Source organism: Scyliorhinus torazame, chromosome 1 (genome assembly GCF_047496885.1).
Source record: "Scyliorhinus torazame isolate Kashiwa2021f chromosome 1, sScyTor2.1, whole genome shotgun sequence".
Lineage (NCBI taxonomy): Eukaryota > Metazoa > Chordata > Chondrichthyes > Carcharhiniformes > Scyliorhinidae > Scyliorhinus > Scyliorhinus torazame.
The window spans coordinates 401,702,028-401,720,795 of NC_092707.1; the positions used below are offsets into that span (position 1 = coordinate 401,702,028).

At 50.9% G+C, this 18,768-nt stretch overlaps 1 protein-coding gene across 1 annotated transcript in view; it reads left to right on the top strand.

Annotated features, from left to right (window-relative positions):
* Nucleotides 1-633: 633 nt before the first annotated feature.
* Nucleotides 634-18,768, top strand: part of cd109 (CD109 molecule) — a 130,046-nt gene continuing 111,911 nt past the window's right edge. Inside the window, exons 1-5 of the mRNA XM_072514017.1 lie at nt 634-917; nt 5,881-6,041; nt 10,533-10,561; nt 11,414-11,638; nt 17,025-17,150. Coding sequence (XP_072370118.1) covers nt 841-917; nt 5,881-6,041; nt 10,533-10,561; nt 11,414-11,638; nt 17,025-17,150 — 618 coding nt within the window. The 5' untranslated portion in view covers nt 634-840. The remainder of the gene's footprint in view (nt 918-5,880; nt 6,042-10,532; nt 10,562-11,413; nt 11,639-17,024; nt 17,151-18,768) is intronic.

Sequence of the window (18,768 nt, forward strand, 5' to 3'; positions counted from 1 at the left end):
AACTTCATAAAGGAAGGAAAACATCTATATTTGTCACAATTGTTGGGACTTGTACCTGTGTTTCTAAAGGTACATTGAAAGGAATTGATTACCTCAGAAAGGAAATTCTCTGTGGTAAGCGACTGTTGCATATTCCCGAACCGTTCTCCGTGCGGATTCCACTGAAAGGGGAGGGAGAGATGGTGCAGTGAGCACAGGTAGCCCGTGCTGAAGAAAATACAACTGCAACTCTGCACTTGACTCAATAATTTATTGTTTAACTATATTTTTTCAAGTAAGGGGCAATTTAGCGTGGCCCCCTACCCTGCACATCTTTGGGTTGTGGGGGCGACACCGGGTAGAAACTCCGCACGGGGCCGGGATCGAACCCGGGTCCTCGGCACCGTGAACTCCATAATTTCTTCTTTGAGTCTGGAGACAGAGAGGCTGCAAGAGTGAGAGAGAGAGAGAATCAGAGAGGGTGCAATGGGGGGAGAAAGCGAGAGACTGTGACATAGAGAGCAAACGGGTTCCGCAGGAAGGGAGACCGTCTAATAGAGAGAAGGTGAGAGCCAGGGAAAGAGAAAATTGCTGCTACAGAAGAGAGAGAGGGAGAGAGAGGAGAGAGCGAGAGAGAGACTGTATCTCAGGAAAAAGATTGTAGAGAAAGAGTTGGAATTCCGTAGAGGGTGTGTCACAACGAGAGAGAGCCCGTGTCAGAGAGTTAGAGATTGAGAGACTGCGACAGTTAGAGGGTGTGCTACAGAGATTCCCCTACAAAGTGAGATAGCCTCTTCTGTATAGAGTGCCCCTGACAGATACCGTAACGCTGAGAGGAACACATCTCACTGGACCCACACAATGGCACATCTCACCCGGGCACTCCCAGTCTATGCCCAGCTGCTCCTTGCTCTCCTCCTCACCAGCAATGCCAGCAGGTAAGTCCCAGGTTAAACCCGTAAGGTATGTAATAAAGTTCTGCCGCTTTTAAAAAATGCTCTTTTGACTGTTTAACAGTAATTCATCCTGCTATTCAACCAAGCAGAGAATGGGGGCAAGATCTGAAAATTCTTTTGAGTATAGCTTTCGGTTATATCTGGTAAATGTGCATTGCTGGCAGTTTGTGAGAGTCAGTGTGAAGGTTAATTAACTCCCATCTATTCTGAAACCTGTCAAGAAACTGAATGTTCACTTTGCGTTTCTCCTGGAATGTAATTATCTAAATTCCTCCGTGTGTGGATAGTTTATTCCATTTAATATGCAACATGAGATTTCAGAAATATTGGCTAAATTGACCGGGTGTGTAACTGTTATCGACACAGAGATCACGCTTGCATCGTTCCCAGTGTTTAGAAAGTTTTGTACTTTAAAATATTGTCTAACCACGTCTCTTGTCTATCTGTCCGGGTATATGAAGAGATGAAGACATATCATGTGTCCAGTTGGACACCATCAAATATGTAACAACTTGTAAAAAAGAATAACTATGGAAATGTTGCATGTTTACACACGGGACAACTATCCACCTGATTAATGTATGTGAGATTTTGTGTGCTTCGGTGTGTAATATTTATATATAATAGATCTGTTTCTGTATATGTGTGTGTGGATCTATGTGGAAATGTGCATATTCCAATCTTTATCAATCATGGGATAAATTTTCCAAAACAATGCTTCACCTTTGATGGTTTGCTGCTTGTTTATCTCATAACAAGCTCGAAGGCATTCGGAAAGAAACACAGAAACTGACCCAGGTAACGTTCACCAAAGCTACTCTGACACAAACAACTGAATATATCATAGAATCATAGAATTTACAGTGCAGAAGGAGGCTATTCAGCCCATCGAGTCTGTACGGGCCCTTGGAAAGAGCACCCTACCCAAGCCCACATCTCCACCCTATCCCCATCACCCCAACTAACCTTTTTTGGCCACTAAGGGCAATTTAGCAAGGCCAATCCACCTAACCTGCACATTTTTGGACTGTGGAAGGAAACCGGAGCACCCAGAGGAAACCCACGCAGACAACGCACAGACTCCGCACAGACAGTGACCCAAGCTGGCAATCGAACCTGGGACCCTGGAGCAACTGTGCAAACCATTATGCTACCGTGCTGCCCAAACTCACCATGCTGAGAGTTGGGAAAAGCTCTGTCTGGACTTCACTAGAATCCCACCTGCCATTGCCACTGACTACTGCACAACCACACAAAGCAATTGTGCGATGGGATTAAGGAGAAAAGACAACGTCCCACTAATTATAGATACTACGAATAGACTATGTGACCCCTCGATCCCGTGTTTTGTAAAACTCATCAATAGCATGTGAATGATTGAGAATTTAAGGAACTTAGCCTGCCAATATATGATGGACTCTAATACAAAATACAGAGAGTAACAAACCCTTCATTTTTATTCCTTAAATTAAACAGACCTCTACTTTGCAATCATAGAATGTACAGTGCAGAAGGAGACCATTCGGCCCATCGAGTCTACACCGGCCCTTACAAAGAGCACTGAAGTCCACGTATCTACCCTAGCCCCATAACCCAATAACCCCCACTTAACATTTTTTAGTCACTAAGGGCAATTTAACATGGCCAATCCACCTAACCCGCACATCTTGGGACTGTGGGACGAAACCGGAGCACCCGGAGGAAACCCACGCAGATACGGGGAGAACGTGCAGACTCCACACAGACAGTGACCCAGCCGGGATTCGAACCTGGGACCCTGGAGCTGTGAAACAACTGTGCTAACCACAATGTTACCGTGCTGCCCTATTGTATTGTATTGTAATTATTTATATACTGAAATGTTCATAATTGTGCAACTCTTTTATTTGTTTGCACTTCATTTTTTGACAATTGTCTACAACTTTTACAAATTTTAATTACTTGTTTTATTTGTGTCACCGTCACAATTTGGCACCTGCGGCTATGGTGATTTGTCAATAAATCAACGATGTACCTCGACTTCCATGTTAAGAGCAGGCAGTTGTCATTTGACACCTGGTGATAGGATCTGGTTGCATTGCTGGTGTTAACGGAGCTATGATAACAATCCATTGAATTATTACCGCCCTATTAATACCAGGCAAGGACAGTGAAAATCAACACCTATCCTCTGACCATGTTAGTATACTGCCAACCCCACCCCCTCCCATTCCTTATTCCAGAAAAATGAGATTAGCTCTACTGCCCCCAGGGTGGTGAACATCACCTTCTATCAATTGTTCTTTTTCTGGTCTCTATAGAGTTTTTCCAGTGTGGAAAATTCTGGAAATACTGAGCAAGTTCAGGCAGCATCTGTAGGGAGAGAAGTAGAGTTAAGGAGATGAATGTTATAGAGGCGACTGGAGTCCACCACTGAGGGCGAATGTGGGGGGCAAACTAGCCTTGGCGGACACGGGACCACGGGATAGGATCTTGTCATCCTTAGCCAATGCGGTAGTTACTGCCGGGGCTGCTGCCTGTATTAAGAATGGCAGCCTGCCATCAACAGCTACTCCCCAATCAGATAACTGGCAGCTCGACTGCGCCATGGAGAGCGGCGGCCATTGCTGGGACTGGACATGGAGAAGGAAGGCTCATCGATGGGCATGTATACATCCGCAACCTGTTGAACTGAGTCTGGGGTTGTTGGGGTCAGTCAGGGAGGCCTGGCAAGGTGGGTCAGTGGTCTCTGAGGGCAGGTTGTACTGTTGCTGCGGGAGCAGACACTGCTGCTGGCGAGGATTGAGGGGGGCCTCTCTGTGAGCCAAAAAGTGCCCAAACAGGAACACCCAACCCCAAGATTCCCACCCCTCCTCCACGCCAAAGCTTGATTGCTACCCTTTCCACGTGTATTCAATCCTTCCATCACTGATGAACAGTGACAGTAAGACGCCCTGCAGGAACTCACCAAGGCTCCTTAGGCAGCTCCTTCCAAATCCACGGCCATCTAGAAGGACAAGAGCAGCAGATTCCTGGGAACCCCACCACATGGAAGTTCCCCATTAAGCCACACACCACCCTGACTGGGAAATACATCACCATTCCTTCACGATCACCAGGTGTCAAGATCGTGGAACTTCCCCCCTAACAGCAATGTGGGTGTACCTACACCTCAGCGACTGGAGCGGTTCAAGAAGGCAGTGCACCACTACCTTCTGAAGAGCAACTAGGGGTGGGCAATAAATGCTGGGCCTAACCAGCGACACCCGCATCCCGTAAATTAATTTGAAAATGTGCTGGTAAAATCTCAGCTGGGGTTGGAAGAGGCCATTTGTGGCTCAATTAGGTTTTGGGCGGAAGGACCGTGTGTGACCTCTTCCCTCGTTGGTGGCAAGGTGGCAGGAAGGTGTCAGCTTGCCACCCAGCTGCTTCCCTCACTATCTTGCCAGTCTTTCTGAGTCCCAGTCCAACTTTCCATGTTTGTGTCCTTTCAGTCCCGATGTAAGGTCACCGACATCCATAGATGTTGTTTAATCTGATTAGTATTTCCAAAATCTGCCATTTATATTTCAGATTTCCCGCGTCTGCAGTAATTTGATTTTTACTATTATCTAGTGCAGCACTCACATAGTCTACAACACAGAAACAGGCCATTCGGCCCTGCTGCCCCATTCTATCATGCAGGCTCTTCACAGCCCTCTTCCCACTCCTGTGGTGGTTCGTTCAAAGTTGAAAGAAATGCCCCTGGTGGCTGGGTTGAGAAATGCGCTGAGGTGGGTCATCCAACAGAGGTTCTGTCCCCGACCTCAGGTGCAGGGGAAATAACAGTTTCCAACAGAGGGGGGAAGAACAAAATGAGCCAGGGCTCCTACAGTTCACCATTATCCCGTGACTGCTGTTGGCGAGTGTGGAAGGGAAACGTTCGATGAGAAGATGGTCCCACACTGGCTTACTGTCATTCACTGACCCGCTTCACACATGCAGGAACATCAGAAGAAGCCCCTTGAGTCAGGCCTGCCATTTAATGAGATCATGGCTGAGATCATCACCCATTCACTGTTGTTTGATACGCCCCAGCCCACTTGCCTAATACAAATCTCTGAACGTCTGTGTCGAGATTTTCCACTGTCCCGCAGTCTCAATAGGTTTTTGGGGGAGGGAGATCCAGACTTCCTCTACCTCTTGTGTGGACACGGGCAGCACGGTAGCACAGTGGTTAGCACAGTTGCGTCGCAGCTCCACAGTCCCAGGTTCGATTCCCGGCTTGGGTCACTGTCTGTGCGGAGTCTGCACGTTCTCCCCCTGTCTGCATGGGTTTCCTCCGGGTGCTCCGGTTTCCTCCCACAAGTCCTGAAAGACATGCAGGGGAGGTGGATTGGCCACGATAAATTGCCCCTTAGGGTGCAAAATAAAAGGTTGGGTGGGGTTACTGGGTTACGGGGATAGGGAGGCGGTGTGGGGCTTAAGTCGGGTGCTCTTTCCAAGAGCTGGTGCAGACCCGATGGGCCGAATGGCCTCCTTCTGCACTGTAAATTCTATGGTCTATGACATCAGCCTTGAGCAAGCCTAGCTCTAACTTTACTGCGTATTCTGCCCCACCCCTCGCCCGAGGAAATATTTCACCAGAGGAAATCATTTTTCTTGCCACCCAATCAAACGCTTGGATCGCTTCAATCGCTTCGAGCTAGCATAAGTCTGTCCCTTTGGGGGAGTTTGGAAGCATATGGGGTGTGGATAATTGGGAGAAACACCCAATTGTACTGCATTGGGTCAAAACCCTGGAATCCTCCCCCCCCCGAACAGCGGTGGGAGTGTGTACCTACACCACATGGACTGCAGCGATGCCACCTTCACAAGGGCAATTAGGGATGGGCAATGAATGCTGACCTAGTCAGCGACGCCCACATCCCAAGAAACAATAAGAAAAATTAAATGAGTAACCCTGTTTCTCTGTTATGTGTTGAAGGCCGACCTATTTCATCACGGCACCAAGAAGGCTTTTCCCCAGAATTAACATGACCATCACAGTGTGTCCACTACAGGGCAGCCTATCCCCTCTGCGAATAACAGCACAGATCAGTGAGGGCGGACAGAATCTGAGCAGTGTGGAAGGCACCTTCCCTCCAGGTAAGATAAACAAGGTTAAAAGGAGGGCACATATCCCTTCTGTGGTGAACGTTTTGCAGTAACCATTCACCATGTATATAACTGGATCCCGCTGTTGCCCATGTGGGCTCCACCTATGGACCATTGTAAGGTATTACCTGTAACGTATCATGTTGGTGCCTTGTGGGCTCCGCCCCTGGCTCCACCCCTTGAGGGGAGGTACAAAGAGCAGTAGCCCTGTAGGCAGCTCTCACTAGCAGACCAGTCGCAGGCAGGCACTGTTCTAGTTGATTAAAGCCACAGTTTACTTCTACTCTGGGTTTCGTGTGAATTGATGTTCGCATCAATTTAACCAACTACAACGCCACTATGGAATAGGCCCTCAAACCTGACCGACTGGAACTCGATCCGTAGGCCGCGGAGGCGAAAGGGATTTTTTCGCACTGGCTCCGCTGTTTCAAGGCCTACCTCGCCATCTCCTCTTCACCTTCCGTCACCGGCGAACAGAAGCTGAGTCTCCTCCACGCCCGGGTGAGCCATCGAATCTCTGTTCAACTCGAGGAAGCCTCCACTTACGCAGAAGCCCTCGCGATGCTACAGCGCCTCTACGTAAAGCCAGTGAACGAGGTATACGCGCGGCATCTCCTCACTACTGAACGCCAGTGCCCTGGGGAATCGGAATCGCTGGAGGAGTACCTACGCGACCTCAAAGTCCTTGCGCGAAGTTGCAACTACCAGGCCGTTACGGCCTCTCAACATATGGACCTCGCCTTCCGGGACACCTACATGGCTGGAGTCAGGTCCAACTACGTGAGACAGCGCCTACTCGAAAAAGGTACCTAGACCTGGAAGAGATGTAAAATTAGCCTCCTCTCTAGAAGTAGCGTTCCAAAGCCTTAACGCGTTCCTGTCCGATCACGCGACCCCCTCGTGGACCCCGACCAAAGAATACCCCAGGCTTGTGCCGCGTGGCTGCCCGCCCACCATGGGGGCCTACCCTGTTATTTCTGCGGCCAGCCTCAACACCCCCGGCAGCACTGCCCAGCCCGGAATGCGAACTGCAGCGACTGCGGAAGTAAAGGACATTTTGCTAAAGTTTGCCTGGCCAGGTCCAAAAACTCTAAATCGCAGGCCCGACCCTCAGACTCCCAGGCCCGCAGATCCCGTAGTGTGGAAGCGTGTCCGCCGGCTCCGCCCCCCCCCCCCAGACGCGTCATCGGCCTTGTGTTGTCCGTAGGGGCAGCCATCTTCCACCCCACCCAACTTGGGCGACCCACGGGGGTCGCCATCTTGGCCATCCTTGCTCACGCGGCCCGCCACGTGCGATTCATAGGGGCCGCCATCTTGGACGCCATCTTCCTCACCGCCCGACACGTGCGACCGATGGGGGCAGCCATCTTGGGACCACCCCAGCACCTCCGACCACGCCGGCTACCCGCAACTCAGTGTAGTCATCCTTGACCAGTCACGACCCAAACACCGCCGGAGCTCCATGATGACTGTCCGGGTAAATGGATATGAAACGCCTTGCCTGTTCAACTCCGGGAGCACGGAGAGCTTCATTCATCCAGACATGGTAAGACGCTGCTTGCTCCCAATCTTCCTGGCACATCAAACCATCTCTCTTGCTTCTGGGTCGCACTCGGTGCAGATCCGGGGGTGCATTACCGCAACCCTCGCAATACAGGGTGCCGAGTACTCCCCGACCTCTGCGCTCCTCTCTTGTTGGGACTGGACTTCCAGTGTAACCTCAGGAGCCTAACTCTGAAGTTCGGTGGGCCTCTACCCCCACTCACCGTATGTAGCCTCGCGACCCTAAAAGTCAGCCCTCCCCCGCTCTTCACAAATCTCACCGCCGACTGTAACCAGTCGCCACCAGAAGCAGGCGGTACAGCATCCAGGACAGGACTTTTATCAGGTCCGAGGTCCAGCGACTCTTGTGGGAGGGAATCATCGAGGCCAGCAATAGCCCCTGGAGAGCTCAGGTGGTGGTCGTCAGGACCGGGGAAAAGAACCGGATGGTTGTAGTTTACAGCCAAACCATAAACCGGACACGCACCTCGATGTGTACCCCCTTCCCCGGATCACAGACATGGTTAACCACATCGCACACTACGGGGTGTTCTCCACGGTGGATCTGAAGTCTGCGTACCACAAGCTCCCAATCCGCCCGGGGAACCGTCACTACACGGCTTTTGAGGCAGACGGCCGCCTCTTCCACTTCCTCCGGTTCCCCTTTGGCGTCACGAACGGGGTCTCGGTCTTCCAAAGAATGATGGACCGAATGGTGGACCAATACAGGCTGCGGGCCACATATCCGTACTTGGACAACGTCACCATCTGCGGCCACGACCAGCAGCACCACGATGCCAACCTCCAGAGATTCCTCCAGATCGCCCAAACCCTTAACCTCACCTACAACAAGGAGAAATGCGTTTTCCGCACAACCAGACTAGCCATCCCCGGCTACGTCGTGGAAAACGGGGTTCTAGGACCCGACCCGACTGTATGCGCTCCCTCCTACAACTCCCTCTCCCTCACTGTCCCAAGGCCCTTTGATACACCTCGGTCGATAAGGAAGCCCAAGCCATCGTGGAAGCCGTGCGGCACTGGAGGCACTACCTCGCTGGTAGGAGGTTTACCCTCGTCACCGACCAACGATCGGTAGCCTTCATGTTCGATAATACGCAGCGGGGCAAGATCAAGAATGATAAGATCTTGAGGTAGAGGATCGAACTCTCCACCTATAACTATGATATAGTGTATCATCCTCGGAAGCTCAATGAGCCCCCAGATGCCCTGTCCCGCGGCACATGCGCCAGCACGCAAGATGACCGACTACGGGCTATCCACGATGATCTCTGCCACCCGGGGGTCACCCGGCTTCTCCACTACATCAAGGCCCGCAACCTGCCCTACTCCACTGAGGAGGTCAGAGCCATGACCAGGGACTGCCAGATCTGTGTGGAGTGTAAGCTGCACTTCTATCGACCGGGTAAAACCCACCTGGTAAAGGCATCCCGGCCCTTTGAGCGCCTCAGTATCGATTTCAAAGGGCCCGCCTCCTCCAACAACCGCAACACATATTTCCTCAACGTCATTGACGAGTTATATCGCTTCCCCTTTGCAATCCACTGCCCCGACATGACCGCGGCCACCGTAATTAAGTCCCTACATAGTATCTTCACCTTGTTCGGTTTCCCCACTTACGTCCACAGTGACCGGGGTTCCTCGTTCATGAGCGATGAACTGCGTCAGTACCTGCTCAATAAGGGCATCGCCTTGAGCAGGACTGCCAGCTATAACCCCAGGGGAAACGGGCAGGTGGAGAGGGAGAACGCGACGGTTTGGAAGACCATCCTCCTGGCCCTACGGTCTAGGAATCTCCCAGTTCCCCACTGGCAGGAGGTCCTCCTGACGCACTCCACTCTATTAGGTCCCTCCTTTGCACGGCCACAAACGAGACCCCTCATGACCGCCTATTTGTTTTCCCCAGGAAACCCACCTCCGGGGCCTCGCTTCCGTCCTGGCTGAAGACACCGGGGCCCGTCCTGCTCCGCAAACATGTCAGGAGCCATAAGTCCGAACTCCTGGCCGAGGATCCAGCTCCTGCACACCAACCCCCAGGACGCATACATTGAACACCCCGATGGCCGCCAGGATACGTTCTCCCTCCGGGACCTGGCACCCGCGGGTTCCACTACCACCACCACCGCAACTTACCCCGCCCGACCTACGCTGAACAGCGCCCCCGCCCCTGCATGGCACCCGCACCCCCTCCCGCCCTCCATTCCCCCTTCACCGACCCACAGGAATGAAGCTCCAGAAACATGCTCCCGGAATCCACGTCTGTGCCCGCACCGGCGGCTTCACTACCCATGCCCGCGCATGCGCATGCGCGGGTTGGCGCCACGCCCAGTGCGCGCCAGGAAGTGAGGCTGGAGCGGCGTGAATGGCTCCAGTGCCGTATTGGCCCCCTGTGGGGGACAGAAACGCTAGTGCACGTGCCCGTTTCGCGTCGCGCGGACATTCTGTCCCGCGATCGGAGAATCGCACCCCCTGTTTCTTCTTGTGGGGCAGTCCAAAACTAGGGTTCATCGTTTAAATGTAAATGATTGCCTCTTTAAGACAGAGCAGAATTTGTTTTCTCTCGGAGGTGTCATGCATCTTTGGAACTCTTCCTCAAAAGATGGTGAAAACAGAGTCTGAGAATATTTTTAAGACAGAGCTAGATACATTCTTGATGAACAAGGGGGGTGAAAGGTTATTAGGATCAGGCGGAAATATGGAGTTAAGGTTAAAATTAGATGAGCCGTGATCTTATTGAATAGCGGAGCAGGTCAAGGGGCCGAGTGGCCTGCTCCTGCTCCTATTTCCATGTGGATGCAGTTCTCCATTCAGGAGCAATCCTTCCACTGTGCAAAAAGAATGAAACAATATTATATCTCATTCTTTGTCACTTTTTCATTGATGATGACTAATGGAAGGTATTCTCTGTGTTGCACCTTTCAGGTACTACAGGAAAATTGGTACTTCCAACAGTAAGTATTTTATTACAATAATGAAGATGTGTAAGATTAGATTCAGCATAGGGCTTGGTAACACATAGCTTTCTCACATTGGCTACTGTAGGGGCCAGAATTGCTGATCCTGAGGCCGTGTTGACGCCGTCGAGAAATGCGACGGCGTTTCCGATGGCGTCAACACTTAGCCTCAGGATCACAGAATCCCACCCAGGATTTCTGGTGCGGCGCGCCCCTGGGATTCTCTGTCTCGCCAGCCGGCCAATGGGGTTTCCCATTGTGGGCAGCCCCACGCCGTCGGGAAACCCCCGGGCTGCCGGCACAATGGAGAATTCCGACAGCGGAGAATCCCGACAGCGGAGAATCCAGCCCTTAGTGTCTGCGGAGAAGGAAACAGGGTTAAAGTTTCACGTCGATGACCTCTCCTCGGAGCTGGAAAACATTAGAGATTGAACAGGTTTTCAGCAAGGAAAGGTGAAGGGCGGGTGGGGGTGGGGGCTGGGTGGGGGGGGAGGGGTGGAGGCAAGAACCAAGGGGAAGGCGTGAGATTGGTTGAAAGGAGAGATTAAATGACAGAAGGGATGAGGGCACAAGGTCAATTTCTTGATGTGTATTTCTGACCATTTCTTAGATTAAGAACGGTTTGAAGGGGCTGGTTCAGCACAGTGGGCCAAACAGCAGGCTTGTAATGCCAGCAGCGCGGGTTCAATTCCCGTACCGGGCTCCCCGAACAGGCGCCGGAATGTGGCGACTAAGGGCTTTTCACAGTAACGTCATTGAAGCCTACTTGTGACAGTAAGCGATTATTATTATTATTATTATTATTATTGCGATCTCAAGTTTTTGGTCTCTCTCTCTCTCAACCTCCAGGAAGGTTTGTCAGCCAGTCACTATCAGCTGGTGGTGTGGGGATATGCAGAGGAGAGTTTGCTGTTTCACAACTCGACTGACGTGGAAGTTGTTACGGAAACTGTCTCCACCTTGATCCAGACGGACAAGGCCGTGTACAAACCAGGACAGAGAGTGAAAATCCGAGCCATCTGCATTTACCCTGATCTCAAACCATTCCTCGGGAAAATAAGCATCATTATTCGCGTGAGTACAGCTCACAAATTCTTATGAGTGTCACGCGTTTGCCTTTTTTGCTCCCTCATTCCTGCCGAAATGTAAATGTGAGCCGACAGCTTTTGTGTTCATGGCATGTGAAAGTTGCTGCCTCGGCCAACATTCTTAATTGCACTTGAAGCGCCATCTTGAACTACTTAGTGCTCTGGCAGAGTTTGATAACTTTGACCGTTGCAAGTCAGGATGGTGCGTGGCTTGAAAGGGATGTTGAAAGTGATGGCGTTGCCCTTGTCCCTTTAGATGTTAGAAGTCACAAACTTGAAAGGTGCTGTTGAAGGAGCCTTGGTGAGTTGCTGCAGTGCATCTTGTAGATGGAATACACTATTGCCACTGTGCGTTGGTGCTGGAGGGAGCAAATTTTTAAGGTGGCAGACGGAGTCCTGGTCAAGCAGGGCTGCTTTGTCCTGAATGGTGTTGAGCTTCCTTCAATGTTGCTGGAGCTGCACTCATCCAGGCAAGTGGCGAGTATTCCGAGACACTCCTGACATGCTCCTTGTCGAAGCTGGAGAAGCTTTGGGGAGTCAGGAAGCAAATTGCTCATCTCCTCATCATTCCCAGTCTATACCTTCTCACCACAGTATTTATATGGCTGGTCCAGTTCAGTTTCTGGTCAATGGTAAGTCCCAAGGTGTTGACAGTGGGGGAAGCAGCAGTGGTAATGCTGTTAAATGTCAAGAGACGATGGTTAGATGCCCTCTTGTTGGAGGAGATGGTGATTGCCTGGCCATTGCCTGGATTATGACTGACAGTGACATCAGTCTACACACTCAACCTGATTATAGTTTTGATATTTTAAACATTTTAACAGATCTTGTCTAAACTAACGGAATGCTAATGGGGTGAACAGAGTTAAACTATGAGGACAGTTACAGGCTGGAACATTGGCAATTTAGGAGTGGTCGAATCGAGGTGTAGGAGACGATTCATGGGTCGGATTGGGAAAAATAGAAAGAAAGAAATTCCTCTGGACAGGGATGGACTGGAGCTAGGCTGTTTGGGGGAAACGGCAGGAAGGACTTCTTCACAAAAAGGGGAGTGAAAAGCTATGACTTCCTGTCCCCAAAAGCTGTTGAGTCTGGGGATCAATTTGAAAATTGATTGACTGTGATCAATAGATTTTTTGCCAGCTAAGTTTATTCAGGTATAAAGAACTAATAGTGTTTTCACTCAGGTTGGCTATAATCTAACTGACTGATGTCAGACAGTCTACTGAGAGATAATCAATTAACCTCCTGTTATAACCACCGCAGATGTCACTTGCTGAGCAAGCCAGATCGCAAAGGGAAATCTGTCTTCCGGATCATGGGCGTCATTCTCCGACCCCCCGCCGGGTCGGAGAATGGCCGTTGGCCGCCGTGAATCCCGCCCCCGCCCCCGCCGAAGTCTCCGCTCCCGGAGATTGGGCGGGGGCGGGAATCCGGCCGCGCCGGTTGGCAGGACCCCCCGCTGGATTCTCCGGCCCGGATGGGCCGAAGTCCCGCCCAGGAATTGCCTGTCCCGCCGACGTAAATCAAACCTGGTATTTACCGGCGGGACCAGGCAGCGTGGGCGGACTCCGGGGTCCTGGGGGGGGGGGGGGGGCGGGGCGGGGCGATCTGACCCCGGGGGGTGCCCCCACGGTGGCCTGGCCCGCGATCGGGGCCCACCGATCCGCGGGCGGGCTTGTGCCGTGGGGGCACTCTTTCCCTTCCGCCTCCGCTACGGCCTCCACCATGGCGGAGGCGGAAGAGACTCTCCCCACTGCGCATGCGCGGGAAACTGACAGCGGCCGCTGACGCTCCCGTGCATGCGCTGGGAAACTGACAGCGGCCGCTGACGCTCCCGCGCATGCACCGCATTTCCGCGCCAGCTGGCGGGGAAACAAACGCCATTTCCGCCAGCTGGCGGGGCGGAAATCCCTCCGGCGTCGGCCTAGCCCCTCAATGTTGGGGCTAGGCCGCCAAAGATGCGGAGCTTTCCGCACCTTTGGGCCGGCGCGATGCCCGTCTGATTGGCGCCGGCTTTGGCGCCAGTCGGCTGACATCCCGCCGTTGGGGGAGAATTTTGCCCCATACCTTTTTTTAGCATTTTGAAAATGAGGAGGGAAAGCTACTGACCCCAGAAGCATAGAACACCTTTAGGATATCATAGAATCATAGAAGTTTACAGCATGGAAACAGGCCCTTCGGCCCAACCAGTCCATGTCGCCCAGTTTAAATATCAAAAGATATTAAATATCAAAAGATTTATTAACAAGAAGAAAAACCTTAAGCACATAGGATTAATGTTACACAATAAAAGGAGTCTTACAAAATATCCCCCGAGCGACCCATTTGGTTCATGCAAGTGAACTACCTTGTTTGCAACCACTCCCTTATATATATTTAGCTATACAATTCCAGCAATATTACCCAAGGTCAAATCTTTATCACTTTAGTGGGCAGCACAGTAGCACAGTGGTTAACACTGTAGCTTCACAGGGCCAGGACCCCAGGCTCGATTCGCGGCTTGGGTCACTGTCCGTGCGGAGTCTGCACGTTCTCCCCGTGCCTGCATGGGTTTCCTCCGGGTGCTCTGGTTTCCTCCCACTAGCACTGAAAGACATGCTGTTCAGTAATTTGAACATTCTGAATTCTCCCTCAGTGTACCCGAACAGGCGCCGGAATGTGGCGACTAGGGGCTTTTCACATTAATTGCAGTGTTAATGTGAGCCTACCTGTGACAATATAGATTATTATTATTATATACCACACAACTCCTCAAACACTTGCAATCTGCTGCGGAACTCCAACAAGGTTCAGAAACGGACTGTTTTCTGAAAATAAAGGGCGGGATTTCCCGACCCTTCCCTCCAAGTGGGATATTACACGGGCGCTTTGATTGAAATTAAATTGAGAACTGAGGTTCTATGTTTTCGGGGGGATTTAATGAGCCGTTAACGAGCAGGGTGTTGTATGTCCCGCACCCTCACAATGCTCGGAATTGAATGGGGCTCTTTGTCTCAATTGTTGCCTGTTCAGGGACAGCTTCAGAAACCAAAGCTGAAACCTATTTGTTGGCCAGGGTTTGTTTACTCTCGGTGTCAGCCAACATGCCGAGGCATTCAGATGAGATTCTTTGCCTAATCCCGTGGCTCAGGAGGGCGTTAAACATCCCTTTAAAGAGAAAGGGAGTTATCTCAGCATCTTGGCCGACATCCAACTCTCCACCACAAAACGAGACCTGATTCGACCTCACAGCTGTTTGTCAGCACTTGCCACATGGAAAATGGCTGCTTTGCGGACGACACCTCCAAGTTCCGTCATTGGCTGTAAAGCACCTCGAGATGTCCGATCGTCATGTAAGGTGCTATATAAATGCAAATCTATCTTTGGTAAATTGAAGAAGCCAGCAGTAAACAAACAGAGGTTTATTTAACTATTTACAAAGCACTGCTCAAGGCAGCAACTCGCTCCCAGTCCAATCCTTGCTGGGAGAAATAAACACACCAGGCCTTGCTTTGGGCCGGCTTTTCTCTTAGTTCACAATGAGCCTCGTGAGGTTGGCCTCCCCCACCCCCCCTATCAGAGAGGTCAATGGTGGTGACCCCGTGGTTCTTATAACACTATCCTTCTTTAATAGTCACTCAAAAGTAGCTCATGTTACATTGAGAGCAGCGCGGTAGCATAGTGGTTAGCACAATTGCTTCACAGAGCACAGAATTTACAGTGCAGAAGGATGCCATTCGGTCCATCAAGCCTGCACCGGCCCCTGGGAAGAGTACCCCACCTAAGCCCACAACTCCGCCCCATACCCGCAACCCAGCAACCCCACCCAACCCCCTTGGACACCAAGGGCATTTTATCATGGCCAATCCACCTAACCTGTACATCTTTGAACTGTGACCCAAGATTGGAATCGAACCTGGGACCTAGGAGCTGTGAAGCCACAGTGCTATCCACTGTGCTACCGTACCGTGCCGCTCACAGCTCCAGGGTCCCAGGTTCGATTCCGGCTTGGGTCACTGTCTGTGCGGAGTCTGCATGTTCTCCCTGTGTCTGCGTGGGTTTCCTCCCACAGTCCAAAGATGTGCGGGCTAGGTGGATTGGCCATGCTAAATTGCCTTTAGTGTCCAAAATTGTCCTTAGTGTGAGGCGGGGTTACTAGGTTATGGGGATAGGGTGGAGGTGTGGGCTTGGGTGGGGTGCTCTTTCCTGAACGGGTGCAGACCTGATGGGCCGAATGGCCTCCTTCTGCACTGTAAATTCAATGATTCTATGAGTCTCTCGATGGTGTGCGAGAGGTGTAATAACGGACATATTAATTAAATTTTTTCACCTCTTTACCATAATAAAAACCAAGTCAGTACCAACAGCGCAATAGGTTTATCTAGTCGGTGGCCACTAAAGAGTGAAAGAACTTGCATTTATGAAGCACCAGTTCTGACTTCAGGCTGTCTCAATTAAGTACTTTAGAAGTGTATTGGAGGAAATAAGTGCACAACAGGATCCTACAAATGGATTGTAATAATGACCAGATATTTTGTTTTTGTGCTGTTAATTTTGATATTCTATCATGGGATGTCGATGTCACTGGCAAGGCCAACATTTGTTGCCCGTCCTTAATTACCTTTGAACTGAGTGGCCACCTAGGCCATTTCAGAGGGCAGTTCAGAGTCAACCACATTGCTGTGGCTCTGGAGTCACATGTAGGCCAGACCAGGTGAGGACGGCAGATTTCCTTCCCCTAAAGATGTGTTTTTACAGCAAATGATTCTAGTTGTCACGGCTACCGTTACTGAGCCCAGCTTTCAAATCTAGATTTTGTTCATCGAATTTAACTTCCGCCGCTTGCCATGGTGGGATTTGAACCCATGTCCCCAGAACATTAGCCTGGGCCTCTGGATTACTTGTCTAGTGACATTATAACTACACTGCCGTCTCCCCGTTGAGGGATAAATATTGGCTTGAGAAGTAAAAGTAAGTAAAGTTGCCATAGTCCCAGATGACCAAAGGCTGTTTTCCACTTTGAGGGGGAGAGCTGGCTGGTGGCGATTTAACCTGAGGGTCACCACATCTCAGGAGAGCGGCAAGGGTGAATAACCTCAGCTGGTACGGGAATGGAACCCACGCTGCTGGCCTTGCTCTGCATCACAGCCCCCACCCTCGCGCTTGAACGCTGAGGATAACCCGCCCACTTTTCTTTCACAGAGTGCCACAACACCCCCCTCAGGTTGCTGGACTGGAGGGTCAGTTTTGATTTTTGTGCTCAAGTCTCTACCAGTGCAAATTGTTGGTGTGTTACCCTTCACGTCTACAGCTTCTGCATAAAACATGACTGAAATAATCGAGCTGAACAGTAATTACGCTGAAACAAAATGCATGATTTATTCCAACAGAGCCCGCGGCGGTCCGTGATCCAACAGTGGACGGATTTGGAGACTACATTAGGTGTCGTTTCCAAGGAATTTCCCCTGTCTCCTAACTCGCTGCTGGGCAACTGGTACATACAGGTTACATCGAATGTGAGTACAGTCAATCCTACTGCACAGTTTGATAAGACTCTTCACTGACAAAGGCAGTAAACTTAGTCATTTAGAATGTTTAATGCAGAAGTAGGCCATTCGGCCCAACTGTTGCCTGCTGGTGTTTGTACTTCACACCAACATCCTTCCACCCCTCTTCATCAAACTCTATCCTTCTATTCCTTTCTCACCCATGTATTTATACCACTTCCCTTCAAGTGCACCTTTGATATTCACCTCAAGCACTTCCTGAACATTCGCTGGGTGAAAAGGTTTCTCCTGAATTGCCCGTTGGATTTATTTGTGACTATTTTATATTTATGGTCTCTTCCCATGAGTAGGAACACCTTCTTCACAACACCCCATTGCACCCTTTCATGGGCCTGAATTTCACGCTGCCCCACCCCAGTTTTTAGGCTGGGGGGGAGGGGAGTGTGAAATTGAAGGAATGGGATAGCCTCTGTGTTCCTGTCCATCTCGACCTCGTAGCGATTTTACCCGGGGGGGGGGGCAAAGCCTCAGACGAGACTACCACCCTTTCCCCACTTGAGGGCCTTAAATGGCCACTTAAGCGCCATTTCCCTCCCAGCTTCAATTTTTAGGTTGTCGGGCGGATTTATCTGGCGTGGGGGGAATTCTGACTTTGCTCCCACTTAAGGTCTGGTGGCTTCTGGACCCCCTTTAACCTCCCCCCCCCCTCTCCCACCTCCCCAGCCTCTCCCCCAATGCCTCAATTGCCCCCCTTGCAATGCCACAGGCCTTCCCTACCCTGGGACGTCTTGCACTCTGAACCCGGGACTTTGGCTCAAGCCTCTTCTTGAGGTTCCTCTTCTGTCCACTTCAAAACTTGTCACTGCAGGAGCTGGCGGCCAGTCAAATCAGCTGGCAGCTCTTGAAGGCAGGACCTCCTCCCTGGTGAGGGGTGAAATTCACATCTTGAGCCACTTGACGCTCATTCAAGCGTGAAGCGGTTGTGGTGCACTCCGAGTTGTTGCGGATTTGTTCCCCACGGGAAGGGAGACTCCGCCATCTGGAAAAGATTGGCTAGAATCTTGTACAGGGCATTGGTGAGGCCACACCTGGAGTATTGTGTGCAGTTTTGGTGTCCTTACCTGAGGAAGGATGTTCTTGCTATTGGGGGTCTGCAGTGAAGGTTTACCAGGCTGATTCCTGGGATGGCGGGACTGTCATATGAGGAGAGACTAAGTCAGTTAGGATTATATTCATTGGTGTTTAGCAGAGTGAGAGGGGATCTCGTAGAAACTTACAAAATTCGAACAGGATTAGACAGGGTAGATTCAGAAAGAATGTTCCCGATGGTGGGGGAGTCCAGAACTTGGGGGGTCACAGTTTGAGGATAAGGGGTAAAACCTTTAGGACTGAGGTGAGGCGAAATTTCTTCACCCAGAGAGTGGTGAATCTGTGGAATTCACTCCCACAGAAAGTAGTTAAGGCCAAAATGTTGTGTAATTTCAAGAAGGGATTAGATACAGCGTTTGGAGCTAAAGGGATTAAGGGATATGGGGGGGGAGGTGGGATCAGGGTATTGAACTTGATGATCAGCCATGACCATAATGAATGGCAGAGCAGGCTCGAAGGGCCGAATGGCCTCTTCCTG